The sequence below is a fragment of the Lates calcarifer genome, linkage group LG17 (genome assembly GCF_001640805.2).
Source record: "Lates calcarifer isolate ASB-BC8 linkage group LG17, TLL_Latcal_v3, whole genome shotgun sequence".
Classification (NCBI taxonomy): domain Eukaryota; kingdom Metazoa; phylum Chordata; class Actinopteri; family Centropomidae; genus Lates; species Lates calcarifer.
Window position 1 is genome coordinate 17,883,289 of NC_066849.1, and position 16,561 is coordinate 17,899,849.

General features: G+C 38.9%; 1 protein-coding gene across 1 annotated transcript; it reads right to left on the reverse strand.

The window, feature by feature from the left end:
* Positions 1–1,685: 1,685 nt before the first annotated feature.
* slc5a5 (solute carrier family 5 member 5) lies at positions 1,686–12,528 on the reverse strand. Its single transcript, XM_018673031.2, is given in 17 exon segments — positions 1,686–3,300; positions 3,609–3,701; positions 4,125–4,210; positions 4,515–4,612; positions 4,779–4,798; positions 4,800–4,982; positions 5,655–5,741; positions 6,014–6,084; positions 6,275–6,387; positions 6,474–6,562; positions 7,084–7,213; positions 8,801–8,941; positions 9,551–9,705; positions 10,252–10,319; positions 10,864–10,915; positions 11,085–11,150; positions 12,120–12,528. Coding segments are annotated over 17 exon segments (1,938 nt in total). The 5' UTR covers positions 12,486–12,528; the 3' UTR covers positions 1,686–3,180.
* Positions 12,529–16,561: the final 4,033 nt, after the last annotated feature.

Genomic DNA, 16,561 nt, shown 5'->3' on the forward strand with positions numbered 1-16,561 from the left:
TGACAGAATGTGGAATTTGAGGATGGAGATTCATGGAAAGTAGCTACAACATTTACACAAGTACTCTAGTGCAATTATGAGACACGTGTCTTTTGGTTTTTCCAATTGAAGCTACTTCCACTCCACTATATTTTAAAGGGAAATGTCATTTGTATTCCACTACATTTATTTTATTTTTTATTTATTTTATAACTACAGTAATATGATAATTAACCAATAGCAGCTGCATCTCAGATGCCTTTTCCATACTTTAAGTGCTACTTTACTTTTAGGATTTAATTTAGGAAACATTGTGGAAACATTGTGCATCCAGGACTCTCGCTTTTAGTGAGTATTTTGAAGTTTGGGTATTTGCTACTTATAATTGGGATCTGCATTCTTTTATACCAATGTCAAAAGCTTTCAGTGTCTGTTAATGTTGCATGGTGCAGCCACAGGGCGGCGACACCTCTCATTCTGCGCCACACGCGTCTTTTATATCTATGGGCTGCACTCCTGACGCAGAGCATGATGGAGCAAACTAGTGAGCCACCTCACAACAACAACAACAGCCCTGCTGGAAATGAACCTCCTGCCTGCGGCCTTCACAGTAAGCGCCTGAAAGAACTGGAGAATGCCGCCCTGCAGACCACTTTAATATCAAGGATGGAGACAGAATCCGGGGCGGACGCCGGGAACTGGACGGAGCAGCAGTCCGGGGAGGGCGAGCAGTCGAACGGCTTGTCCTTGAACCACCGTTCGGCCCCTCCGCAGCTCGGCGCGGACACCGAGGCGGAGGAAGCGGAGTCGGAGGGAAATATTTCCAAGGAGCGGGTCGAAGAGGAAAGGACCCTGACGGACCATTTAAACAAACGACTGCTTTCCTCGTTTCTGGAGAAGCTTAACGAAAGGGACCTGGCGCTTCCCGGTGTTCAGCGCCTGGATTGTGCTGTAGCCGACGAGGACTCTAACAGGGCCGCGGATGAGTGGTGAGGCACCGGGGCTGAGAAAAAATGCGGCAGCGACACGGAGGTGGTTGAGGGATTCAGGACCAGCGTGCACGGAAGCACAATCCCACAACAGTAAAGACAGAATTCATTTAGTCCTATCTATCTATTCTGAAAGACGGAGTGTCTGGAAATGTCATGCTTACTTTTGTATGGTGAGAATGGGTGAAAGATTAAGAAAATGCAATAAATGACCATCACACGATATGAAGTGCTTTGTACTTAATGGTTATGTGTATGTGGCGGCCATTATGGATGTGTGGCAGCCATGTGTGAACATCTGTATTTTGAAGTGACAGTCAATTTACAGCAGGTGTCACTACACACCAGAAAATAGCGTACACCTGTACCATTTTGATGATGATTCGTTCATACCCTTTCATTTCCTCAAGTCTCATTTTAAGGGCCTTGAAATAAACTGAAATTAAACAGTGGTTTCATGTTTACAAAAGTGTCTCAAAGTAAAAAAAAATGTGACCATCTCTTCTTTATAAGCCTCACAACTTAGAACTAAGAAGGTGGGATAAGTCAACCCAGTTGATTGAAAAACAACATAACTGTAGACTGTGGACTTTTTAGCTCTTCAAAATTTAATTACAATCATTGAAAATCTACTCAAGCTAAGGCTGGAATTAAGTGAAAATTTGATAATGTACTGATAAAAAAACAACACGAAAAAGAACACAAAAAAGCTACATATTTACAAGTGGAAATAAAATAATAATATTTATTATGCTTAACTCCATCTGTAACACTATTTCCAAATTGTTGTAGCTACTCAGTGTACTGTATTTTATTTCCATTGTTAAAGTGTGAACGATGTCGTATTCATAAAGAAATAAGGTTAAAAAAACAGATTTACACAACCACAGTACATACATTCCCCTCTTTAAGCAGGTTAACCAAAATGTACATTAAAAAATAGCATATTGTATATAAATCTCACTCTTTAATAAATTTTGGACTCTAAATGCTGCTGACAATACACCTGAACCGACACTTATCAGTTATTTTGATGAGCTGTCGATCTTTGAAGGTGTCCCAAAAGCCTCCATAGGCCTTTGAAGAGCCAGAGCAAAGTTTTAACAGGCCATCATTACCAAAGTAGCCACCACTATCTTACTGTGAGCCAAGCATGCATGACATATTGACAAGAAATGGAACGGAGAAAGCTGTCACATTTTACTTATGATTGTTATAAAGTTGTTCAATAGGCACGTTCTATCAAACCAACACAAAAATACATAGGAGATGTTTCTTTCATATTTCACGTTGAAAACTCCTAATACCTTAGTTAAAGCCAGTCTATGTAACTTTTGTTGAACAGATGTAACAACTGGAGATTATGGGACAATGGTAACGTTAAAAGGTAGTGTAACAGTAAAACAGAAAAGTCATAAAGTCGGTTCACTAAGCAGCAAAACCCCTGAGGACATTGAACTGAACTAGATGGTGTTTTATTGCTTATAAATTTTCATTTGTGAGAGGAAGGTTGAGTTATTTCTTATTTTAAAAGTTGTTTAGTCTCACTTTAATCCTCAACTGAAACCAGAATCAATAAGTGACCTGACAAATATGAAAGGTAGCAAATGGGACATATTTATGTCAAAAGCCACAACTGGCTAGATAATCTCCCATTTATTGGAGTTGTACCAGCAAATATTACTGCCTGAGTCATAGAGAGAGCATAAAGAGGAGGCTTTAGGTTAATTTCAGTAACAAACATAATGTAAAGGCATGATCACAGAGCGGAGAATAAGGGAATAAAAGCTGAATTCCAGTTAAAGTATGCACACAAAGACCAGACTCACTTTACCACAAGCTCTCTGTCACATATCCATTTATACTGGGTGAGGTGCAGGTGTGCACTGTTACAGATATGTAACATACCAGAGGGAATGTCTTGATGAAAGGAACATGAGAGGAATTCAAATAACACCTGAGGGTATTTGATCACAGTCTATATGTTCCTCAGCACAATAATAAAGGCCGTCTTTATTCCATCACAATTTAAAGAATACATTTTTAAAGTAGCTCCTAATGTGGGGCTTAGAACCAATTAAAAGACAAAACTTGAGGAATTAATGTGTTGAACTGAAGAGAAAAATAGGCAAGTGCTACAAATGATTACAGCTACTAGAGAGGAAATGCTGGCATTAGTGCTTGTTAGAATAAAAAAAATCTTGTCCAGCATCTACACTTTGAGTGGTGATTTAATGCTTTCATCATCTCTCAGTTCTTCTTTTTCATTTGCATCATCTTTGTGCAGATTCCTCAAAGGCACCAGCTGAGGTTTTTCTGTCACCTTGTTTCCCTGCAAAAAAGACCAAATTTCTGTCAAGATAATAAAAATAAATAAAACTGGTGGGCACAGAGTAATACCCAGATGCACACTCCCTGAACATGCATCTCTTTATGCATTTTAATTTTGAAATCTGAATCACTGACACATTCATCATTTCACAGTCAGATGTAGACTGCACTTATACATATGCGTTTTCCTTTGAGCTTACAGACAGATGTGGTTGTAATGGTACACTGTAAGCCCACACAAGTGATGATCATAACTCTGATCAGATAAGTTATGATGGATGCTCATAATCTGTTCTCTCATTTCTTTACCCTGTTATTCTTATCCGGGTTCATGGACGACTGCAGAGTATCCAAGCATGCATTGCGCTGAAGACAGGGAAACATCCTGGACATTGTTCCAGTCTTAGAACAAACACAGACAGTCAACTCAGTCATAATTTATACACACAGTGTCACTACAATTCTGTTCCAACTTAAAAAGCATGGCATGAAGGTAAAGCACATAATAGTTAGTGCTGCAGTTGGGAGACATGCCCTTGTTGAATTTACAAAACATGCACACTCCACACAGAAATCTGACCCAGCACCTTGTTTCCATAAGGTGACAGTCCAGGGTGCCATGTAGTCCAAGATAATGAAGTACCACACTTCAAAATAACATTGCACAATAAACATACATTTAAAAACGGAAAGTTAACTAAACTAAAAAGAAGCCAACTTGACCAGCCTGTCGATACCCTCTACTCCCATTACTGCACTCCTGCAAGGGTTTGACATTTTTTGGTGTGTGAAAAGTCAAATTAAAGCTTTCTATACTATACTTACTCTTTGTTCTGACGGGACCTCCACTTGCTTTTTTTTCAGGTCCCACCACAATAAACCCTCTTTAATATGACTCCTCTTTGTTGGTCCTGTATGTGGAGAGAAACAACACAAGTTGTGTGTGTTGTAGTAAGTAATGTAATACAATTTCGTCATCACTATAAAGACTTCAAAATGACAACAGAGCTGAATCACATCTATCTCTGTAACTGCACAGCAGTTATATTGGATTGGATTGGGTTTAAGTTTAAATGACCACTCAGTGTAGTTTATTGACTTCGCTCCAGTGGACAGTTATAAAATAATATCAGTCACTGTGAATCAGCAGTTTTCACTTCAGCTAAACACAACAGTAGCTCATTTCACTGATTCACTGTGTCTTTATTGTCTTACCTGTTGCATAACTCACTATCAGGCCAACTATTACCACTGAACTAGTCGCCATAGCACCAAAGTAGAGGTAGGACATGGAGTAGAAGTTATGCAGGCCCCTAGTTTTGGAAAAGGCAAATAGATGGTTTGAAAAAACAACTACTAGGCTAAAAAAACACATGAATGCTCCACTACATCACTACAGTCACCTTTCATAAATACATACAGTATAAACTAATCTAAACCACAGGAAGCATGCTAGTTCAAGCTGTTGAACTCACTGACCCCTGGTTATCAGGGTGAAGCGGCGGTGGAGATGGAGTGCTGGTCCTGGTTCGGGCTGCTGGTCATGGTGATGTTGTCAGGTTGACACACGCCTGCGTAGCTGGGCAGGACACCCATCGTCTCTGCACTGGGTGGGTAAAGAGTGGAACCGACAGCCAGCCACAGAGAAACACAGAAGCCCACTAATATTCCCGAATATGCCCCCTGAAAGACAGACAGTCCACAGCAATCAGCCATGGTCTGAGACATTGGTGAGTGTCTGTGAATGACCATCAGTTCATCAGATCATCAGGTTCTTTTCAGGTTAAGTAATGTGTCAAGGCTCCACAAATAAAAAAAACTCCAAAAGCAAACTAATAAAATACGCAAGAAGCTTTGTTGCATAATGAGACAGATGACAGTAAAGCTGCAAAGACAAAGGTATGTGTGTGTGGAGGGGTGTCATGTGTGTTAAGCATAACCTTCCTGCTGATTGCTCTGATGTGCTGTAGGTGCTCTGAAAGTTGTCTCAGGGAGGTGTTAGTTAATGATTTTTAATGCTTTTATTTGTTTTTGGACAATGAGGTCCTTAAATCGGGAAGCAATATTAATGGTAAATACAAATTCAACAGGGGGGTGTTGCGACTAACATGGAAAATACCAAACTTTCGTAATCAAGAGAAATAATGTCTCACCCTCTGACACAAGGTCCGCATGATTGGCAAATAAAAAATGTACAGAAATATTTATAATAAAACCACAGTCGCACAGTAATAACAATCTGTCAATGTTTCTTTTGTCCTTTTTTCTTCTTGTTGTTAGAGGCCCCACACCAAATCATTGCTGACAATTAAAAGTTATATGTTTGCCTGTTAAACTGGATCACCAGCCACTCACCAGCCTGTTTGTTGCTGGAACAAACATCCCCAAAATGAATACGCCCAGTAATGGACCGCTGACCACACCCATGACAGTAAATGATCCCTGAGGAGAGAGGATGAATGAAGCTCTGGCAAAGCAATCAAACACACTGCTGAGACCCACTTCAATTTTGTTGTGCAGTTCAGTCTAACAAACCAAAGGAGCACTTGAAGATTTCTAAATCAAAACTGACATGATATAAAATATGATATGATGCTTGCTTGACAACTGACATACAGATGTTAGTATTCTATTTATTATTTACGCTGTGTCCCTTTTAAAACTGTGGTGGATTAAATGTTAAATAATATGGTGATAACAACTTGGTATTATACCTGCAGAACTCCCCAGTCCAGGAAGGAGGAGAGAGCAGCTACAGTGATACAACCAATTCCATACAGTAAAGCTTCAAGAAAAAGAGAAACACTGTGGTAACATAAAGCTTTAACATTCATCTGGGACCCAAAATTTGGAGGTGATTTTATCCACAAGTGACAGTTTCCTGCCTCACATCATGACGTATTGCTTTTAAAAAGAAAGTGGTTTCAAGAATGCATACTCATTTGAGTGAACATTATCAGTAAGAATCAACCTACACAGTCCTTTGGAAACAAGGATTAGTTTCTTCTGGGTCATGTGGACCAGACGAGATCGCAGCAGATCCTCCATCGTTACTGCAGCCATGGCGTTGATACTCGTGGAGGCCGTGCTGTTAAAAAGACATTTGTTTTACCAGCAATCGCATCGCAATCACAACAGAAGGTTTAGGTTTGGAGAAACTTAAGATCCAAATACCTCAGAGTACCACTGTACGCACAGGCGAGGAAAAGACCTGGAAAGCCTGGGTGATTTCTGAATATGTCCAACACAAAGTATGGCATGTACTTCATTAGACGAGTGAGAGGAGGAAAAGTGAAAAAATGAATATCAGTGTTAGAAAAATGTATTATTGCTTTTCATTAGATAAAATCAAACTGAGAAAACACTGGCCAAAATACTTAAATACAGTCCTCATCACCAGCCAATAAAACATTTTTATCCTGTTTACAATCTGTAAAATACACTTCAGCTTTCAGCACTGTTTGACCTCAATCGCATAAAAGCAGCAGGGTGGTAAACAGCTAAAGTAAACATTTGAAGTATAATTAGCACATTATGTGGGTCAGTCAAACATTATAACTTAAAATGAACGATGATGGATGGAGACTTTGGCCAAAGAAAATCTTAAGAGCAAATTATTCTCTTTTAATCTCGAGCAGATCATTAATAACTCTGAGATTTTCAATAGAAAGTAAATGAATGCCCCATTGAATAAAATCAATGGATCACTCAATCACTCAATCAGTGTACCCTACATAGTATCATGCTCTACATTTCTCAATATCAATATCTGTGTCATGGGTACCAGATCAGGAGCAGATATTCTCCCAGACTTCAGCGGATCACAGTTGATGTAATGTGCGAACATGACGATGCCGCAGGTTGCCGCACTGCTTACAATGAGGCACAGACCCACTTGGTTCACAAACAGTGCCCTGCAATCAAAAGCAAACATCATTTTAGTGACAGGTTCACTGCTGGAGTTCTGCATTCACACTATTGATGCAGTTAACTGGTGTGGGAAAAATACAACTTCAGATTTACCTGATGATAGTTCTGTAACCATGAAATCTATTACTCAATGCATTATTGGATGCTTATTGCTGCCTTAGATGTAAATTTAAAAAAAAGCCTGACTGTCAACATAAAGAGCTGTCAGTGTCAATAGGGATATATTTAAGGTGCATAAATTCATCACATCATTTGTTCATTGTCAAGATGAGGGGAGTGATGACTTAAACTCACATTTACTTCAACCATGTCCTTTCTCAGATGTCATGCAAGGGGAATATCATCACTCAAAGTGAGTTATCAAATGTCTGATGACTCATTGTAGAATGACAATGATAATATGAAAAGGTCTATTGAATATACTTCTTGTTTGAATTGCTACAAGTACATTTCATTTTGTGTGACTTGACTTTCCTTTGAATCCAAAGAGGATGATTTGCACATGCAGTGAACAGTTAGTCTTTTCACCTTCAGGAAATAAGAAATAAAGATATCAACCTAAAACAAACAACATGCTGATAGGTAGATAAATGTCTAAACAATGGAACTCTATTCTGAAACTGTTGCCATTAAACATTCCACCTTTTATAAACACAACACATGGTGATGAAAATAAAGTCTCTTATTGTTACTGTAAGGAGAATTGGTTATTGTGTCCAGGAGTTTGACTGGCTTTAAAACTAGACTTAAGTCTGTGGCGTTTAGTCTGACACCACCTGTCAGACCAGTAGACGAAACTAAAACTATGCTTGTACTGCAGCTTCAAGTGACCTATTATGAGATGAATATGAAATGATATGAATAGCATCTGACGTAGCTGGTATTTACAAAGATGTCAAAACTTGAAGGTGCATACCACCAACCAACACGTAAGAGAGACAGTGTAGTTTTTGTTACATTACTGAATTCCTTTGTGGGTTACAGCACAATGGGTTTAACACTTCTTCTGAACTAACTCCATGTCAGATGGTTGAATAACATTGGGAACTCCCTCCTTCATGTCCTTTCTGACATCGGATAGGACGTTCTGTGTCCAACTATTTCTGTAACTTTCCAAAAATGACAAATTAACATTCACACCCACTTCATGCTGTGATTGGCCTGTTGCGTGAAGGAGTCTGCAGTAGTTTTCCAATGTACAACCAACTGTAACATTATGAATTTCTCCCTGGAGAGAGTGTCTGAGAATGTGTGCAGTTATCCCCATTTTTAAATTATACAATTATACCGTGCCTCCCCCTCCTCTATGACATACAAAAGGCCCTTACAAGAGAACAGCCATCAACATTCATGAAACAATGTTGAGCCAACATGCAGGTGAATCCGGTGCCTCTCATATCAGGGACAGCAACCTAACAATGTTTTGAAACTGGGAGGTGACATCACAGATGCTAGATTGCAGTCTGTTAACTCAAGCTAAAAGCAGTCAGTGAAAGTCTTAATGTCTGATCACTTGGTGCAGTGGATCTTCAAGTGCAAGAACTTTGTATAACTGACAGGTCTCCACTCACCATCGGGCAGCTCTCTCTGATCTGCAGGAGATGTAGCGCTGCACCTGAGCTTGGTTTACACTGTACATGGACAGCCAGACCAACGCACCCCCGACAGAGAGGCTCCAGAAGGTATAGCGTCGCCGTGGGTCAACATCGAAACTGGTGGGGGATGTTATCAACAAATCAGTGACACTCGACTCTCTACAGCATCTTTGCTGTTTCATAGTTTATATTTTACACATAAATGTGGTTCTTCACAAAAATTCCAAAAATGATGTAGTTTGACATAAGAAATACATGTTAAGGTCCACTGACTAGCTTTTTCTTTTGACCACACCTCACCAACATGAAGGGGTTATAATTTTTCCCCGTGCACGACTACCTGTTATCACATGACCAGAGGTTCATATGTACTGTATGTTCTGTGAGGACATCTGAACAAAGTCCTTCCACCAGGACATACAGTGAGACGTGGCTGCAAGCTCAAGAAAAAGCTGGTAAGTTAACCTTGAGTAAAGATTGTTTTTGTCAAATGTCTGTTTCCTTGCTCAAGAATGAACATTTGTAGTGCAGCGTAATTTTGTGCGGATGGAAAATCTTGAACTAAAGCCTGAAATAATGTCAGTTATCATCAAAGAGTACTTCATATTACTGTGAAGGAACTGTGGTCAGATTGTAATAAGATTATGTGTGAGCATCTTGTTGTGTTCATACAGTAACATGTGGTTATCCAGGTATTTATGTGTTGAAATCAAAAATTGTTTTTACTCATTAAAATTAATGCGTGATCCATTCTTGGCGATCTCCAGCACCTTTGCAGGACCGCCAACCAGAACTGTGCCATGGATAAAAATGGCCACAAAGCCGGACAACATGACAATGATCTGGAACACATCAGTCCAGATCACAGCTTTCATGCCCCCCTGTTGCAAACAGATGAGACAGACCGGGAGCAAAACAACAACTGAGACTTTTACAAGGTCCAAAATGAGGACATGATGTACTCACATCTTGCTATTAGACTAGACACTACACATGAAGTTTCATTTGTAATATCACTGTAATAAAACTAGTCCTTTTGTATATTTGCCTTCCATCTTTGAACAGTATGTCATAGGACTGCACTGCCTAAAAGAAACCCAAATCAGTCCCCTAATAGACAGACTTGTGTCTGATTTGTTGGTTTGACATCTACATGGGCTCCAATGGGTTTTTTTTTTTTTTTGTTCTTTTATGAACAGTAACAACATTCTTATTTCATATTCTTTTTAGTCATGTATTAAGTTACAAAAATGTAATCTGAGTAATATTATAATGTCAGCTCCCTGGTCTTAGTTGGGAGAGAGAATGTCATCCAAAGCAACTTTAAAAGACAACTGCAAAACCGCAGACTAAAATAACACATGGACACAGGTTTAGATGTCTGTGAGGATATTTTAAAGTTTTGATGGAAACAAATATGTTCGTACCAGTGTGGTGTACAGGGTGCAAATGATCCCAGTAGAAAACAAAGACACCCACAAACTGAGTCCAGTAGCTGAAATTAAAAAGAAAAACAAACAAACAAAACAAGTGTTTGTTCACATGGAATATCCCTTTAATTTAACATCTTAAAAGCATAGAAAAAATCTGGTCATTGACAGTGTCACCAAACTCTGTTTGCTTTGGTCTTCCCTGCAGCAGTTCCTTATTGAATATGCTCAGATTCAGAAGACGAAAGCAAAGTTGAGCTTGACTTTGGTGTGGCTCTTTGCCAAGCAGCTCTTTTAGGATGTTAGATGTGAACATACAGTACTGCCAGCAAGTACAGGCCAAGGGACAAGACATAAATTGTAGCAAAGCCTGTATAGTTTGTAAAGATAATTTTACACTGACAGGTCTTGGTGTTGGGTATAAAAATGGAGGGAAATCTCTCAATAACCCTACTGATAATGTTGTGAACTGATGGAGAAATCACGTGTCTTTTCTGAGTGACAGATGAAATCTGTAAAGGATTGTGGGGATTACAACTAAAACACCAAACATATGAAAAGATCCCATTAACACATGCAGACAGCAGGGCATCAGGTGATCTCTCTTACCTTGGTTGAGGATCAAGGCTGGTGCATAGATGACGATCCCTGTGTAAAGCAGCTGAGAAAAGGGAAACACAAGGAAATCAGCAAATGCGGTGACAAATTGCAGGGTTAAAAAGTTCAGCCCAGCTTGGTCTATGCAAATTGAAGAGCTGGCTGTCTGGAGCCTGACACATAGCTAATATTTGCATTAGCAAAGCTGTAAGTAACAGGAGTAACAGTCTTACCGTTGCCACAATAAACTGGATGCTCCCCAACAGCTGCATCCCTCTGCCAAATCTCATCTTCAGATACTGTGACAGGCAGACGGCTGGAGTTATAAAACATCACAGTATCTCTGCACACATCCCTCATCTCTCCTCACCTCTTATATTCACTTCGTTTGATGACCCACAGGTGCATTTCAACATTTTGTCAGGGAATCCTGGTCCTATTTCTTCACTATAACTGATTAGAAACATTCACTCTGACTGTGGATATTTCAGTGCTTAATCATTTTGTTTAAGCCGTATAAAATTATCCCCCTTTCAGTTCTTTAATTCTATCAATGTGGTCCAAAAATCTACAACCACTGCCTTCAAAAACTCATGAAATGCTCTTGAAATCTTTTTATATTTGAAAACAGGTTACAGCAAAACTGAAATGTACCTTTTTCAGGATTATCAGATTCTGCCTAAATAAATATAGTGGTTTTACAGTCTGTAAAGCAAAACTGTGCAAAATTTCAGTAGTCAAGTCAGACCAACCTGTTAAACCTTATATTATCACTTATCTAAATGATAAAGCTGTGCTCATGCTGTTGCTCACTGTCATGCTAAACTCAGTGACCAGTATGGCAGGGTTTTGTCTATATTTGTTTATCTTGCAGTCTTTATGCCTCCTAGTGGTTAAAATGCCTAATGCAGTTATGCATTTGTGTGTCTCATGATGAAAATTATTTGTGCCATTAATCATAAGAATGGTCTTAAAGGGCTCCACAGGCTAATATTACATAAAAACAACATCAGTTACTAAGCTAAGGACCAGGTGTAGGATTTGGTGATATTTAGCAGTAAGGCTGCAGATTGCAAAGAACTGCGTACAGTTAAAACTAATTACATTAGCATCATTTCAGTCATTAAATGATGATTAGAAAAAACAACACAAGAAATAATTACATCTCTATCTACTCTGGCTTTCTTTAATATTCAGCCACACTGCTCCAGCGCATATTGTTTATGTTCCACTTGAATTCATGTTAATAACTGGAAGCATATTAAGACCTGATTGGTGCTGGTGATGCCGAGTCGAAAGAAAACTGGCATGAAGAGGTAAGCTGTCAGCAGGGAGTTGATGCTTTGTCCGAGGCACATGTAGAGGAATTTAAAGCCGTAGCGGGAAGCCTCAGCAGGAACACCCAGAACCTGGACTGCTGACATAAAACTGGCACAGAGCGACAAGCCGACAGGCACTGCTGGCATGCTCCGACCGCCAGTGAAGAAGTCATCAGCAGTGGCATTCCTTGGCCTTTTTTTCAGGGCCTGGAAGAGTCCTATGGCCATGGAGACCAACAACATGGTGGCAAAGACAGCGTAGTCAGCCAGGACAAAGCCTGATCTGGATGGATCATTGGCAGAATGCTCCTCCATTATTTTATTTTGATGACCTCTGCCTTGTAGAATAGGTGAATTCAGGATCTGTCAGAGTGCAATACAGTCAGTTAGTGACATGACACAAGCATATCTAGTCTGGGTGATATGTGTAATATTCTAGACTTACATTGTCCATTATTTTACAACAATAAGTGTAGGGTTTCCAAATCTCATATGTGATTAATTTCTAGGTTGTCTCAACATGTTTGTGGTTGTATTTTCAAAAACAAAGGTGAGATATCATTGAATGCTATTTCCAATATTTCCTTTGAATTTACTTCTTTGGAGTGTAAAAAACTAACAATAACAATCCGATTCATGTCAGTTACTTTATGTAGGTTCCCTGGAGAAACTGACTCAAAAAATCTTAAAAGGTACCCTTTTTTCTTTTTTCTTACCCTCATTTCTTTCCTCATAAAGCATCTACAAAGCTGATCTTAGAATATGTAAACAGTTGTAAACAATGCAGTCTTGCTAATCTGTAACCCTCCCCGTCATCCTAATCAAAACAGCATTAAATGATATGTGAAAAGCTTAAAATGCTAATTGATGACATACGAAATGTCCTAAAAGTGCTGTGCAATCTATACAAAATCCCATGGGATCACTAGAAAGACTAGAAAATGGCCTGTCTTGTATGTGGAAAAGATGAACTACAAAGTAAAACGATGGGAAACTATAGATTTGTACTGAAAGAAAATGTATTTTGAACATTGTGGTAATTTTTACTTTAGGAGAAGTGCCATCTCCCTTTACGACCACATTGCCCACTCTGTTGCCTCCTGTCATGAAGCAAACAGTGTTTGTTTTTCTCTTGGTAAAATGACAAATTGGTTCTTTGTTCAACGACTCAGGATAATCTATGATTATGTACAATACCAGAACTTGGCCTGACATTCTTACACCACTGCCAAAACCTTGACTCTGACGCTGCTGGTTAGGGCTCATGTTTTGGCTCCTATCAACAATCAAATGAAAACAATGCTCTCACTCAAGTGCAGTCAATGGCATCTTTTAACCATCTTTTTCCCAGCATTAACAACAAACGTATCTTTCCTTAGACCAAATTTTATTTTCTAAATAGTTTTTTCTGACTGCAAGCTTTCCCCACACAATACTTGAGTGCATCTGCCTCTGTTTTCCCTAAAGTAAAAGTAAAGTAAAATAAGTTCCAGTGGGTATATATCATGACAAATCAATAATAAATGAATAATTTCTGTAAATATGCAGTCTCTGTTTCAGAAGAGATTAGCATTAGGGTATTACATCTAGATAATGATCAGTTGCATATCAGATTTTTACATGCTTTGGAGTTGTTTTAAATATGCAAGATGGTTTAAAAAAACAATGTAGCTTTAAAAAAGTGTGAACACTGCCGACAATAAATAATTTTTTTAAATCAGAAAATTGAAAAAATACATTTCAAAGACTCACCACTGGTAGTCCATCCAGTCCAGCAACTTGCACTGAGTGAAAGAGGAATGTGCTGACTGCCTCCTTTGCTCCTCTGCAGCTGCTTCGCCTCCTCCATACACCTTATTTAATGCAAGCAAGCGCGCGTGCGTGACACGTGTGCACTCTGTGAGCATTCCCATACAGAAGAACCCCCTTAACTCCCCAGCCAAACCTCACACAAAAGGGTGACTCAGGTGTGCAAGAGGGTCAGGTAGGTTGCGCAGGCGGAAGTTTACAGTGCGTGACCACAAAGAAAAAGGATGGTTAATGTTGAGGAACACTGCTTGGGACCCGTTGAAGACTGAAAGTGGTTTACTTTCTGTAGCACATGATCCCCTGTGTGTGTGTGTTCATACTAACATGTTTGCCTTTGTGTGTGTGCTTATGACAGAGAGACAGACAGAGAAGGCAGGTGTGGGAAAGACTTGGAAATAAGGGAGTGATAATTACTCAGCAGGTAGTAATGTGTGTGTGCTGAAAGTATGGCCAAGTCTCATGACAGCACACTAGTGCTTACAGCACCAGTGCTTATTTTTACTATATATATATATATATATATATATATATATATTTTTTTTTTTTTTTTTTTTTTTTTTTTTTTTTTTTAAAAACAAACAAACATAAAAAAAACATCACAATATCCCAGAGCCCAAAATAGATACTTTCACCTCTTCAAGCCTCTAAAAATCTGTCACTCTTTGGTTGAACTGCTCACAGCTCATGTTCAGACTGGGACATAAAGTGTCACAAAAGAGACATTTGCTTAAAGTGGTCACCAGCTAAATTACCACTGAATGAAAAATGAAATCCACCCATCAAAATGTATTTCATTCCTGTTAAAATATTTATAGTATTCTACTATCTTATCTATTATCTTATCTCAAGACCATTATCTTATCTAGTCTACTACTTGTGCCCTTGACCCCCATAGTCTTTGTCACCAGAGCTGTTGCACATTATTTGTTACAGACTGGCTGTTTACCAGTAGTTGTTAAAATCGCTTTTGTAGAACCTCCTCCAACTAGAGATTTATGAGAAAGAAAGTGGTCTGTCTTCAGATAGCAGGCTTAACTGGCTCCAAGTTATATACACATAGCCCAGAGGCAACTCTCCTCATCAGAACAGACTTGGATACTAGACAAACATTTATTTTTATTTCGTAATCTTAGTGCCACATTCACTGCATTGATTTTCTTGCAGAAAGTTCTCATTGTTTAATGCCCGTAGTGATAACTGAAGGTGATTCAAATGACTTGTATTAACCTGTTGCAGTGATTCTCTTCTCTCATCTGGATTTTGGCAACTGGACAGTCAGAAAAATTACTTCCCAAGTGGAAATTATGAACACCACTAATGTGGCCTTGTACCACATAAAGAAAAGCCACCCCAACACAATTTCTCTTGAGGGACAACTGTGAAAAAACTAAACACCAGTGCCAATTATAGTGACACATCAGCACTTTTTTACTGTTTTAAGTGTTTAAGTGTGCAGTTTCTACAGACTGACTGTTGCCAGTCTGCTTTTGAACAACCTCTTCTGAAGACAAGCAGGAACATTAATAACTTCAGGGCAATTTTGAAGTGGAGGTTAATGACGAAAACACTTGAAATAGGTCTATCTTCAGGTAGCAGACTTAATTAACTCCAGCTTAGTGCTGAATTTAATATAGTCGATCAAGATATAAATATATCTAGTTCAAATTTAGATCAAGACTAAACTGTTCCCTTTGGGGAGCTCCATTGTAAATTAACCCACCTAAAATAACATTTAGGGTCCTTAATACAGACTTGATAATTTATGATAATGATAATGTTGCAATTGCACCACAAACAGCACTGTGCTTAACTGATTTGATTGATAGTCACTTCCTTTTTAAATAGTTACCATTAATAAAAATATGATTGTATTATTTTTAAACAGAAATGCTACTGAGAAGTTGAGATGTTTATTTAAGTCTCAAGTAGTGTCTGCAAAATCTGTAGTCAAAAAGTATCCTGAAAATGAATCCTGCACTACTCACTGTTGCTCTTGATGTTGATATTGGCAGCTGGAAAGTAGAAAAAAAAAAAAAAAGAAATCCCAAGTGAAAATTACATCTTTGCCTGCCATTCAGTTATTTCACTCACAAACATGGCATCTCTTTCCACTGCTATGCAGATGACACATAACTCTATATCTCTGCTTCACCCAATGATCTGGTCCCTGTCAACAATACTGTGGATTGCATTTCAGAAATAAGTGATTGGATGGATAAAAAAAAGGACAAAACAAAGAGTTTGGTTATTAGGGAACAGGCCAAAAGAGAGACCATCATTTCTCATCTTGTGCAGACAGGCCATTCTAAGGACCCGGCTGAACATCATAGAACTGGTTCAACACACTATACTAAATGTCTCTGCTGGATGTTTGCCAGCTGTATCGTGGCATGATGGGTGTGGATGATGGCACAGTGGTACTTGATCTTGTCTTCTGACATATCTCACCTGTACTTTTTTCATTTCTTGTACACTTTTTGTACAGTTTCTGATCCAGTTTGTCCTACACATAGTAAAGGAATACTTCAGTATTTTGGGAAATTCATTTACTTGCTTCCTGGAGGAGAGCGAGATGAGAAGAT